The sequence below is a fragment of the Coregonus clupeaformis genome, chromosome 13, assembly GCF_020615455.1.
Source record: "Coregonus clupeaformis isolate EN_2021a chromosome 13, ASM2061545v1, whole genome shotgun sequence".
Classification (NCBI taxonomy): domain Eukaryota; kingdom Metazoa; phylum Chordata; class Actinopteri; order Salmoniformes; family Salmonidae; genus Coregonus; species Coregonus clupeaformis.
In genome coordinates this window covers 19,123,094-19,137,313 of record NC_059204.1, presented here as the reverse complement: position 1 = coordinate 19,137,313, position 14,220 = coordinate 19,123,094, and the positions used below count along the sequence as shown (strand labels likewise).

The 14,220-nt window shown below is 43.3% G+C and overlaps 1 protein-coding gene across 4 annotated transcripts in view; it reads right to left on the bottom strand.

Moving 5' to 3' along the window:
• LOC121579407 (drebrin) overlaps positions 1-14,220 on the bottom strand; it is a 98,605-nt gene extending 84,385 nt beyond the window's left edge. For all 4 annotated transcript variants that reach the window (XM_041893983.2, XM_041893985.2, XM_041893986.2 and 1 more), the window contains exon 1: positions 14,029-14,220. In XM_041893983.2, coding sequence (XP_041749917.1) covers positions 14,029-14,111 — 83 coding nt within the window. In that variant the 5' untranslated portion in view covers positions 14,112-14,220. The remainder of the gene's footprint in view (positions 1-14,028) is intronic.

Genomic DNA, 14,220 nt, shown 5'->3' with positions numbered 1-14,220 from the left:
AATACCACACAAATTACCAAAATTACAGAATACTCTGACATTGACATACTGAGATCAATAAAACAAATAACCTATGTCTTAAATGCAACCAAAGGCATAGATAGGCTACACAGATTGTGGGCCTTACAATACAAAAAGGATATTATAGTCCACCAACTTTCCAGTGGCACTCACTTATCCAAATAGTTTTTTCCTGCAATTGTATTTTGATATATTGCGAAATACATTTTAGCTGCTGCCTGCTGTTTATTAACAGCCATATTGACAGCCACAACTCAACAATCAGCTGTTTGATATTTGCCGCGCGGGCTGCCCAATTGCGGGATTCCCGATGGTATGCTCTCGTGATGTGACAAAACACAATCCACAGCAATTTTTTTAAAAGAAGCTATTGATCCTCTGTGCCTAACTTATGCTCTCTGGTATAGTATTTTCAATGATTTCATTCATTTCTGTACAGACAGGAGTGATATAATTTGGCAAATGTATTTCAATTTATCTGCAGCACTTCCAGCACCCTTTCCCACGGCTTTGTTTTCTTCCATGGATTGTGGTCAGTAACCCCATATGAGGTTATTGCGTAGGTAGGCCTACTGTTACAATAATATTTAAAATAATCTATCAGCAAGTAGCCTACAATTGCAAGAGAATAAATTCAGTAGGCTAAGACAATGAAGCAAATAGTGGTTTCAGCTACAGTGCCTTCAGAAAGTATTCACACCCCTTGACTTTTTCACATTTTGTTGTGTTACTGCCTGAACTTTAAATTGATTAAATTGAGATTTTTGGTCACTGGCCTACACACATTACCCCATAATGTCAAAGTGGATTTATGTTTTTCAGTCAAGCAGTGAATTTCAAACACAGATTCAACCACAAAGACCAGGGAGGTTTTCCAATGCCTCGCAAAGAAGGGCACCTATTGGTAGATGGGTAAAACATTTAAAAAGCAGACATTGAATATCCCTTTGAGCATGGTGAAGTTATTCATTACACTTTGGGTGTTGTATCAATACATCTAGTCTCTACAAAGATACAGGCGTACTTCCTAACTCAGTTGCTGGAAAGGAAGGAAACCGCTCAGGGATTTCACCATGAGGCCAATGGTGACTTTAAAACAGTTACAGAGTCTAATGGCTGTGATAGGAGAAAACTGAGGATGGGTCAACAGCATTGTAGTTACTACAGAATAAAAATATTCCAAAACATGCATCCTGTTTGTAAAAGGCACTAATGTAATACCGCAAAAAATGTGGCAAAGCAATTAACTTTTTGTCCTGAATACAAAGTGTTATGTTTGGGGCAAATCCAATACAACACATTATTGAGTACCACTCTGCATGTTTTCAAACATAGTGGTGGCTGCATCATGTTATGGGTATTAATTAGGGTTGGGTGGTATCCAGATTTTCATATCGTATATATTCTCTCATCCCGGGACTTACGGTATTACCGGCTTTGTACACAAGGGGGCGCCAAAAAAGCCCGCAAAAAAGCCCATTGGGAGTCTATTACCAGAATACTAACAGAATTAGCACAAGTAATAGTGAATTTCCATGCAGGCTGCTAGCTAAATATGCTAACAAGCGCAAACAAAAATAACTGAATTGCAAAGACAGGCAATCCAGCTCATAATGTTACATATATATGTAGGATTTATCAAATGTCATTTTTGGTGAGTTTGGACATTTACAAGTGAATGTGAATGAGAGACATTGTGCAAATGAACAAAGTTCTGATGCATGCTTGTCTGAAGGAAGAACAGTACTGGCTCTGGAGCAGCATGTCTGGGATCCTTGGGAAGTCCCTACCTTAAACCCTAACCTTAACCATAACCCTTCCCTAACCCTAACCTTAACCCCTACCTAACCCTTGCCACGTCTACTCCTGCTCCTCCCCTCCGGCGTGCGCCGTCGCCGGAATACTAACCACCGGTCCTGGGATTCATCATTACGCACACCTGGCATCCATCATTACGCGCACCTGCAGATTATTACGATTCACACCTGGACTCCATTACCTTCCTCATTACCTCCCCTTTATCTGTCCCTCCCTTACGTTTATTCCTCAGTCTGTATTGTCCCTGTGTTCATGCTATATCGCCACTGGTATGCTGTCTCGTTTCATGTTTGTTGTTTTATTAAACCCTGCATGCTCTGCTCGGAGAAGATGGGGGAGGAGCAGACGGGCCGAGAATGGAGAGGAGAAAATCACAAGGAAATCAACAGCCAGTACTGTACAAATAACTCATCCAAAGGGCTTTGACTTCTCAAACACGTCAGAAAGCTAACATAATATGATGCCCCGTTACCTTATTAATTCAGCCACTTAATTAGATAACTAGCAATTCAACTTATGGGTTGCGTTAACTCAGAATTCTGCATTTTCCAAACAGGAAAAAAAGATAAAACACATAAGAAATATCTTGCTGAGTTTTGTAAACGCAAATCTAAAATGCTTCTTCTGTAATTTCTGCTCGGCATCAGACAAGCTTTGTGCTTCAGTTGCACTTCTCCACTCAGATGAGAATTCACAAATGGGAATTCTATTGGCAGACAACGCTTCGACTGATATGTAGCTAGTTTGCTCCGACACTTTTCTCGGTTTAGCCAGCCTTCTTTTCTCAGGTAAAATGCAAGATTAACTTTAAGCAAAACATCAGGAAATGTAGCTGAAATTTTTTTTTCTACGATAAACATTAGACATATGATGGCCATGCATCGTTTTTGAAAAAAAATACCTTGCCTTTTCATTATAAACTCATTAACATGTGTGGCTGCCAGCCAAATAGCTAAGCTATTTTCTGCCGAATGTGTTGCACTAATGTATTTTCTGTGAAGGAAAACTATAGTTGCACATCCCTGATCACTCTATTGAACCAAAAAAACACTTGACTTTCAATATAGAATACGACCCCTGTCAATAGGCTACACTGCTGGACCTACTCCCGCTTTCTCCCGTTGTGCTATTTACAAACAAACACATGACTGGCTCAACTGTTCTGGGGAACCATGGTAAGCTTCAAAATGTAAAATAATGTGATAGATGAAATGAAGAATGCGATCTGCTTTATCTCCTAACGTATTGCACAATTTGACTGCAGGTAGTTACTTAAAGTAGCTACACACATTTATTGAAAAACTTCAAATAAATAGTTTCAATGGTATTGAAAAACCATCTAGTAGCTATTTCCAAATACCTCGGTATACGGTATGTACGGTATCCCGCCCAAGACTAGAGCACAGACAAAGACCCTGAAACTAAACTGAACACAGGAAATAGTTGTTACAGTAAAGAGTGGAAAGGGCCAAGCCACTGAATAGCCTTGACTGGATAGCCTCCATATCCCTGCTAAGCAGTGTCTTCCATTCTTCCTTTCCAAAGGAAAGATATGCAGGAGGGAAGGAGTAGTGCCAGGAGAAACAGGGCTGGAGACAAAGAGCGTAGTAACACAGAGGCTGGCAGAACCACCACCTGGGGTAAGCTTTTAGCTGCTGGTCCTATTTTAGAAGGAGTTTCCTGACAGGAAGTTCCATTGGGATAGAGAGCGAGCGGTGGGATCCACCTAAAACAGCGTAAGAGAGGACACGGAAACACACACACATCAAACGGCAATACACACACACTTCAAACTGCCGCCAACCAAAGTACACAAAGGCCAGTCTTCTGCTTTGGTTTCACCACCTTGTAGTAGTTTCTCAAAGGCCTAAAGAAAGCCTTTTTGTTCATATTTCATCAGATGCTATTTTTCATAAGCTCAACTCAGCAGGGCCACTCTTAGGCCTGGGGCGAGGCCTGCTGTACTTTGTCAGGCAGGGAAAGCAGCTCTCTGATAAGACCATGGCTTGTTAGCAGTGGCATCATCTGTAGGCTCACAGGCCTGACCTGGACACAATGCCTACTCCTTTCAACCTCCTCCACCCCTTCATCTGTCCCCCACGCCTATCTTTGCTCCCAGATGTCAGCGAGAGAGCTAGCATGCTGAGCTGGTGATGGATAGAGATGCTAGCTAGTCGATACGCTATTTATGCTAAAGCCTGCTAGAATCAGAAATAACCGCGGCTGCCTGAAGCGAGAGAACGGCCACTGCCAGATGTGCTTTGATGGGCAGCTGAGCTGACTGCTGCTACTGTAGCTGCTGCTGTGTTCAGCACACAAGCACACAAGATGCCTGAGAGGAGGAATTCCATTTAGGACGGGTAATACTAGCTGGTGCAGACGGTTAGCATAACATTCCCCACACCAAGATGGTCTTGTTGATGCTGAAAGCAAATAGTGTTTATTTTAACACCAGAATCATTTGCATACTTTCCTTTGGGACAAAACTGTGCATTTATTATCAGATACTGACATACTAATACACCTTTCAAACCAAGACGTCTTTCCGCCAACTTTAGCATCCCGCCAACTTTTTGCAGACTTTTCTTTATATATGAAAGGTACTGCCGGCGACAAAGCCTCTACTTTTATTTCCACCAACCGACCTAGTCATGATTGCGGTTAAGTTCTGCCTACAGCTTAGTATGAAATGTAGCCGTAATTCTGAGGAGGCATCGGCACACACCACGCTCTTAAGCTCTTGATGGTTGCTAGGCAGCACCCATAACTACTATCCTCCTGCCGGTTCTAAACTTTGCAAGGCATGTCACTTCACCCTAGGGCTGGGCGGTATACAGTATTTTACGATATACTGGTATTGATGCACGGACCAGTTTACTTTACCTTCTATAACGGCATTTGAATGTTAGGTTTGTTAAATGTGATTTGACGTGTGTAACGTACATTTTTATAGTTTACTTCGCTACTTGAGTCATCTCTCTCTGCTCTCTCTCTCCCTCCATGCCGCTTTCCACACAGACCTAGCCCCGCCCCTTGTCACTCAAGGAGCGCATTTGTTGTTCCTCCTCGACCAGGAGACACTTGCGTTGAGTCTCTGCATGGTCAATGCAGCACATGCAACAATGTTGATGACAACGATGTGGTTTTCACTTTGCTTCCTAATATAAATCCACTAGCTTTCTATAATTACATTATTCGTTTATGTTTCTTACATCTGCAAACAGCTAGTGTTAGCCGTTATTTCTATGTTAGCCACTAATGCCACTAATGCTAATTGCTAGCTAGCTAATAATAGGGCGGCAGGTAGCTTAGTGGGTAAGAGCGTTGTGCCAGTAACCGAAAGGTCACTGGTTCTAATCCCCGAGCCGACTAGGTGAAAAATCTGTCGATGTGCCCTTGAGCAAGGCACTTAACCCTAATTGCTCCTGTAAGTCGCTCTGGATAAGAGCGTCTGCTAAATGACTAAAAATGTAAATAAATGTACTGAGTCAGAGCAAACATAACTAGCTATACAGCCTGACAATACCAGTGATGGTGTAGACCTACATCTGCATGTTTTTTGTGCAACAGTATCTTCTAAATCAAAGGAATACACGATGCAAGAATATGTTAGCTACATCAAGTAGCTAAGAGAACATTCAATGTAGCCAAAGATTATAGGGTCTCCTAGGTTCCTACCCTGTCACAATAACTCCTCCCTGGCATTTTCATTTGTTGTCATGTCAAACACTGTATTCAAAGTGCCCACTATTATATTCTAATTGTAGAATTAGAATAATCATTCTATTTCCATGATTCCATCAGTTCACCCAAGTGTTTTGCTCCTTGGGCACTGTTTCAAAATATCACTTGTTTTATACATGGGCGTAGCCAGAAAGTAGCCAGAGTATTTTTTTAATAATAATGTATTATTATAATTTTTTTGCTCAATCTGATCTGGCAGGGCCTGGCTCCCCAGTGGGTGGGCCTGTGTACACCCAGGCCCACACATGCCTACGCCTCTGGTTTTATATGACAGCGGATCCACACTTTGCTGTGAGGCAAGTTGTGTGGGAAAAATATTATTTGTATTGACTGTGATCAGGGTTGCCTAAGTGTGTCTTGTCTGTTTAATTAACAAAATAATTATTGATTTCATGTGCATGGCGCAGCCATGTAGCATATAGGCTGCACAAACCAGTAACATAATTAAACTCAAAATATGCCATTCTATTCTTTTGAAAATACATTTTATTAGTCTTAGAATGTTTCTTAGGACCTGCCTAAAACAAAATAATAATGGATTTCCACCCACATCGGTCCATGTCTACTCCCACTCCTAAATTTGCCGGCATCTGCACGGGAAATATAAAAGGCTTATACCGGCAAGAATGTGGTAAAAATGGGACTGTATGAATTGGGCTATAAAAAACAGTGCCAGATTTGTTTTAAAGGCAACATACCATAAAGTCTGTCTGTAAAGGGCATAAGAAACCTGCTAAATGTTCATAGGTCACTCATAAACCCATTCTGAAGGATTGTCAAGCCCTGTGACGTGTTCATAATCATAATAAGCAGCAGAAGGCTGAGCTCCAGACAGAATAACAGTCCAGTTCCTACAACTGAGGCCATGCCAAAACACACGCACACAATACAATGACAGGATTATTGTTACTGTCTCACACACTCTGGTCTGTGTCTGACGCTGATCTGCTAACTGACAGTATACCCAAGTGCCAAATAATCAGCATTTTCACCACGGTATTGTTCTGAAAGAAGGGAAGGAATTATCTGACTTATTATACAGGCATCCATTTCCACAGTGAGGATTCCTTTCTCTGTACTCTCCTAGGGTCCAGAGGTAGCAGAGGGAATGTGGTGTGGAGGAGCGAGGAGAGGTATATTTGCTATGGCTAGGAATCTTCGCTAGAGACTCCCTAAAGAGGATCTGTTTCAATGAAACATACTTGGCTGTAGAAGTCATAAAAACAGACAAACACTTACAGATTGTATGTATAAACAAACTTAATGCCCACCATCTGTAAAATACTAGTCAGTAAATTAGACTTAAGGTCAGAATGGAAAGGGGGGGAATGAAGAAGAGAATAGTAGCAGGATTCTTTTTTGCAGTGAATTCCAATTCAAATCAAAGCTTTAGGACCTCTCCATATAGCACATCACTCAGTGGCATTAAACCCAATGGAGTCAGAACTCAATATCAGTTTGGGGAGGTTGTCATGCTTGTGGTCTGGTCAATACCAGTAATCAGAGGCTAAGTGAGAGGAGCTGATGGGATGAGTCCTCCCTGTCTGTCTGGCCTAGAGCTCCCCCCCCACCCACCCACACACACGAGGCCCAGACTTCCCAGTCTCTCTCAGACTTCCATTCAACCAGCGACCTTGGATCTGTAAATAGGGAGGCAAACGCCCCAGTGTCCTTCACAATATGCGTCTGTCTCCCCACATACAGGGTGACAACAGACACACTGTCAGCCACAACCAGTCCGTCAAACCACTTCATATAATAAACATTTTCCCAGAATACATCACCGTCGCTGTACTGTACTGTACCCTGTGACGGCACATCAGATGTCTTCTTCAACCCGCTCAAGCCATTTGTATAAATTAGAGTCATGCCTCCGAGGGGGTTTCTATGCTACATCTGATGTTTCTCTGCCTTCCTTTGTGAGCCGAGTGACTGACTGACTGACTGAAGGAGCTGAGCAAACCAAAACTGTCTGTTCAGGTCTGATTTCTAGCTTTGGGCTCCCTTAAACAAAGGATGACTTCTTACTCAGAGAGGAGTTTTCAGGAGTTTTCATGAAACCTTTTCTGTCCTCCATTTGCAGAGCATGCTAGTTGGATGTTTCTACTGTTTTGTCTTTGTGATCATGGAGCAGTCAAAATGCAAGACCATGAAAGAGTCAGTGAAGGAAACTCATCCATGACTTCAGGCAGACAGGGTTCAATCCATAATTGTATTCCTGTCGATCAACTTAAAATAAGTTATCTAGCATGGAAAATGACAGAGTGTACATTCTTAGGTCTAGTTGTGGGTGTTATTATTAGACCGCTGTTCTGCGGATTGACTGCATGGCTTATCTTTTCTATCCAATTGAATCTTCATCCCCTTGGCATGAAAGTGCAAGTGGAGTGCAAACGATTTCCCAAACCAGATTTTGACATTTTGTCTTAACTGGAGGGTTATATAGTATTTATTGTAGTACAGTGCTCTCATAGTGAACTCGAAACCCTAGAACACTTGGACCGGAACAGAATTGTTGCATAATAATGTTATTGAATTTAAAATTAGCAGTTGTGGATTTTTCTTGCTAATTACATGAATGAGGCCCATTCACCCACACTATGCGAGCTCTTCCTGCCTTTCACAGGCCACTATTGCCCAATATACTGTGTTCCCATTCTCTCAATGACACAAGAGTGTAAAAACACCCTATACAGTTGTAGCTATACCTCTCTTTCTCTATCTGTGTGTTTGCATGCTTGCACCTGTGTGTGTGATGCATGCATGCATGTGTGTGTGTGTTGTCACCAGCACCATGTGTGGTTGACTTGGAATCTTCATCCCTTCCCACTGTAATCACAATCTTTTCATCACGCCATTGACCCACATTGGTCAGAGAGGCACCGGACTGACGGCCTTAATTTCTCACTGACATTTACTGGGGTTATGACCCCTCTGTGACGTTGTATAGAGATGTAGGCAGGAGGCAGAAGAGGAGGAAGAGGAGTAGGAGGGGGCGGTAGGAATTGGAGGAGGTGGGGTGGGGGGGGGTAGGAGTGGGAGGAGGAGGAAAGAGGTTGAGGAGGAAGGGAGGCAGGGAGGGAGGGAGGGAGGGAGGGAGGGGGAGGGAAAGGAGAGAAGAGGTCAGGCTACTTACGCACTCAATGCAGTGAAGTAGCATTGCAACAAAGTCAATAACAGTCGAGACAAAGAAACAAAGATTTACACCTGATTTACACCTTAACTCATGTTGTACTTTTGAAGTGCACAATAATCCTGATTTATGTAGCCACATAACTGTGAGAATACGGGTTGAAATAAAAAACAAACTACAACAAATTAGAGATTTATTGCACATTTTGTTATTGTATGGATGGAGCATGGTGGGGTAGCTAGGTAGCGGGCTAGCAGCCAGAGTTTGAATGGTGGCCATGCAACCTGGTGACTGACACACTGAAGACTTCCAGGAGAATCCTCTCTCCTGAGACAGACAGGAAGTCAGGGGCCAAACCTGCTGCTGATTGGGCATGGAGGAGTCTGGCTGTCTGTCTGAGAACTACAACATTCCTTCCTGTTCAGAATATGACCTATACCGGTGATGACAGACGGAGAGCAAAAAAATCTGAGTGAGCAAATTAGAAGATTTAAAAAAATGTTAATGGACCACTGATTGCAAAAGACAGAACATTTTTATTTAGAAGTAAGTCTTTGTCTTCAGATACTAAGATACTACACTTGTAAGAAAGCCTTTCTGCTGAAGCAACCAACCAGGACCTGTAGTTGATAACCCAATCAATGCAGCCTGATAGGTACAGGAACACATCATCAGGAACAATAAGAAACATATCAGGTAATGACTTTCTGAGAGGGCTAGGGGTCAAAAGGTCAAACCCATAGCTCCCCGCGAATCAGCAACAGCCACCGCTCTACATGGAACATTCCAGATGTCTGTGTGTGTTTGATATTGGATAACCCTTGTGGCATTCTGGCTCGCTGTGCGTGACCTCTTCGTGGTGGAGTTCAAAAAGACTCAATTTTCTCCTGCAGGAAGGAGAGCCTGTCAAGAGTCCTCTAGGCTCTAGCCATTACTGTCATTGAGGCTCTGGCTGGCCCTCGTTGAATCAAAGGACACTACAATATAATCCATCATCCACCTGGATTCTTTCTGCTATAGTTATTACTGGCTTTGTCTGCCTTTTCTGAACCGTTTTGAAAAACGTCTCGTCATGCCATGATCAGACAGGTAGTGTCTTCTGACCCTGTATGAGGTATTCGCCGTCAGCATTTGATTGCTATAGCTCCCACAACGCAGAACTAGCTTTGTATTCAGGTTTCAGAAACATGGTTGGAAAGATTAAAAAGGCATGATGGGAGCTATGTAAAGTGTTGGTCCCATGTTTCATGAGCTGAAATAAAAGATCCCAGAAATGTTTTATAACCACAAAAAGCTTATTTCTCTCACATTTTATGCATACATTTGTTTGCATCCCTGTTAGTAAGCATTTCTCCTTTGCCAAGATAATCCATCCACCTGACAGGTGTGGAATATCAAGTAGCTGATTAAACAGCATTGTCATTACACAGGTGTAATAAAAGGCCACTAAAATGTGCAGTTTTGTCACACAACACAATGCCACAGATGTCTCAAGTTTTGAGGGAACATGCAATTGGCATGCTGAGTGCAGGAATGTCCACTAGAGCTGTTACCAGAGAATTGAATGTTTATTTCTCTACCATAAGCCACCTCCAACGTCGTTTTAGAGAATGTGGAAGTACGTCCAACCGGCCTCACAATCACAGACCACCTGTAACCACAACAGCCCAAGACCTCCACACCTGGACAACTGATGAAACTGTAGGTTTGCACCACAAAATAATTTCTTCACATACAGTACTGTCAGAAACCATCTCAGGGAAGCTCATCTGCGTGTTCGTCGTCCTCACCAGGGTCTTGACCTGACTGCAGTTCAGCGTCGTACTGACTTCAGTGGGCAAATGCTCACCTTCGATGGTAACTGGCACACTGGAGAAGTGTGCTCTTCATGGATGAATCTCGGTTTCAACTGTACCGGGCAGATGGCGTCGTGTGGGCGAGCTGATGTCAATGTTGTGAACAGAGTGCCCCATGGTCGGCGGTGGTGTTATGATATGGGCAGGAATAAGCTACGGACAACGAACACAATTGCATTTTATCAATGGCAATTTGAATGCACAGAGGTACCGTGACGATGACGAGATCCTGAGGCCCATTGTCGTGCCATTCATCCGCCTCCATCACCTCGTGTGTGTGTGTGTGTGTGTGTGTGTGTGCGAGCGTGTGTGTGTGTACATATTTTCCTACCTTATCAGGACCGCAATGTCCTGACATGTCATCAGAATGTCCTGACAAGGTATGAAAACAAGAACATTTTTGAAAAGTCTGGACTTTTTCATGTCCTGAATTTGTTAAAATGCTAATTTAGGCTTAAGGGTTAGGTTTAGGGTTTGGGGTAAGGTTAGGTTAAGGGTTAGGGTTAGGTGTAGGGGTTATGGTTAGGCTTAAAGTTAGGTTAAGGGTTAGGTTTAGGGGTTAGGGAAAATAGGATTTTGAATGGGAATACATTTTTACTCCCCAAAAAGTCCCGAAAATTCATGAAAACAAAGCTGTGTGTGTGTGTTGTGTACAGCACGTGTGTATGTGTGTAGGGTAGAATTACTCCACTCTCCTCCCAGCTGAAGAACAAAGGGACAGACAAGGACAGTGGTGCTCAGTGAAGAGGGGAGGTCAGTTATGTGAACAGAAAGCCCACAATGAATCCACTACTTACTGCTATTAGGGGAAAGACACCTGTGTGTCAGAGGCGTTGAGGGCCCATGAAGAGGGCTCATATTGTTCAGGGGGTATGATACATTTGCGGTGTGTGCATGTGTGTGTGCATGTGTGTGTGTGTGTTGGGGTGTGTGGGTCCCCTGTGGCTCAGTTGGTAGAGCATGGCACCACAGGGGACCAGTACGAAGAAGTATGAAAATGTATGCACTCACTACTGTAAGTCGCTCTGGATAAGAGCGTATGCTACATGATTCAACTGCAAATTAAAAAATGTGCCAGGGCGTGTGTGTAAGTGCGTACATGCATGTGCACTTGTGTGTCAGGGGGGCAAGGCAGCCATGTTGTTATAGATGATGATGAGGTATTATATGGACATGGAAAGAGGGGGGAAGATTGAGGTTGTTTAGGGTCAGAGATGTTTGAAAGCCCTGTCTTTGTTCAGCCCAGTTCAAGTGCGAGTAATGGGGGCAAGCCTAAGGCCCTTTGCATTATCAGGCTATTCTTTGCTATAATCAGATAAATAAGCAAATAAAATGGGCCCTTGCAACATTTAAACACAGCCAAAGGAAATATTAACCTTTGGCAATTATGTGGGTGCAACCCACTTGAACAATAAGCAGGGGATGATATTCAACTATAGTTGTGAATTTCTCTAGTAGTGTGGCTACTGGCTTACAGGCAGGTTGAGTGGGGATGCCTCCTCTCAAAAGACTAGGTTAGCCTTCTATCATATAACAATATAATGTTTACAACACGATTATAATAAAACGACATGGTATTACGTCTTCATCATCACACCTACAAGCTGTATCTTCATCAAATCTTAATTTAGGATATGTCGTTCTATGTACAGGAAATCTCACACTTTGCATCCATTTTGTGGGCTTTCGTGAACCTGTTCCAAGTGGACACAGGCTGAAATGGGGGTTAGTGGGGCTCTACAGGGCATGGGCAATCCAACAGGCTGAAATGGGGGTTAGTGGGGCTCTACAGGGCATGGGCAATCCAACAGGCTGAAATGGGGGTTAGTGGGGCTCTACAGGGCATGGGCAATCCAACAGGCTGAAATGGGGGTTAGTGGGGCTCTACAGGGCATGGACAATCCAACAGGCTGAAATGGGGGTTAGTGGGGCTCTACAGGGCATGGGCAATCCAACAGGCTGAAATGGGGGTTAGTGGGGCTCTACAGGGCATGGGCAATCCAACAGGCTGAAATGGGGGTTAGTGGGGCTCTCCAGGGCATGGGCAATCCAACAGGCTGAAATGGGGGGTTAGTGGGGCTCTACAGGGCATGGGCAATCCAACAGGCTGAAATGGGGGTTAGTGGGGCTCTCCAGGGCATGGGCAATCCAACAGGCTGAAATGGGGGGTTAGTGGGGCTCTACAGGGCATGGGCAATCCAACAGGCTGAAATGGGGGTTAGTGGGGCTCTACAGGGCATGGGCAATCCAACAGGCTGGTGGTAGACTGTGGAACTACTGAGGCCCAGTCAAGACATGCAGATTCTGCCATTTAAGCATCATCAAAAGGCTACATCAGTATTAAAAAATAAACAAAACAATGGTGACAGACTGATAAAAAATGTATATTGTTTCTTGGCTTATGGCATATTTTATAAATAAAGAGAGATAAACATTAAAATAGTGATGTTGTAGATGATTCAATCATTCAATCAGATCAACTCTATAGGCCTATAAGGCTATAGAGATCAACTCCAAAGGATAACACATGCTTTAAAAATAGCTTTTCATGTTTTATTGAAAGATAGCAATTGGTTATCTTTAGTTGGAAAAATATGATAATTTAAGCTGTTTAGCTTAGAGTTGAGCCAAAGGCCTATCCATCTTCAAAAGAGAGAAGTGATCATCAGTGGACTTCAATGGATGCAGCCTCTCAGAATGTCTCACTCTCTCTGTTAAGGCCAGCTGGTTTTGTAGGTGAAAATATATCCCCCCCGTGTTGATTTCAAATGTTGATTTCAAATGGAGAAAACGAGCGGTATGCTATTGCAAAAGGGAAAAGTACGGACATTCTCTCAATATTCAAACCTTTTCAGGGGCTCCCCACTACGTACACTGGTTGGGACAGACAAAAACACAGTGGTCGGTGGTCCAAAGTAAAAACTCGCTCTGAGCAAACAATGAATCACCCTTCTTCTTGCTCAATATTTGACCAATGCGCACATTGCCTGCTGCTTTTCTGGACTAGGAGCAGCCAGTGACCGGTGTGTCAGTTGGTCTGCTGTGAACAGCTGCACATTTCAGCACTTTTAACAAGTTGGATTTTATTGTATGAAAAAAAAAATCCCCTTGTGGGCTGAACACCCTTTATCTGACAGCTTTGGAATGGAACCGTTACATTTTATGCATTTAAGAGTATATCATCCTGCATCATGAATCGTTACATAGTAGCCTAGAGTATCAACTATGATTTCCCTGCGATTTTTGCCACAGTGCTTTTTGCACGTTCTTTTTTAGGCTTACTCTGGCATTACTCCCCATCCTGTTCCTCTTGCAAAAGACCAGGTAGATGCTGCGTAGCCTATCACAAATACCAGGACGGCACTGCATGGGGGGATGTGCGGACGATTAAACCCTGCAATAAAAACACTTAAAACCGATGAGCCATGATAGATAAGGGATGTTCAATTGACTTACCAGTCGGTGGACGAGGTCTCGTTGATAACATCCTGGTAGGCTGTTAGAAGGGCCAGTCTGTTCTTGCCGAGATTCACAGCCATGTTGCTGTCTCTGCAATCATCCAGACCAGTGTAATACTGTAATGGAAGTAAAGGAGAGTATAGAGAGAGAGGGAGAGAGACTGCGGAGTAGAAAGTGAGAGGGGGAGAG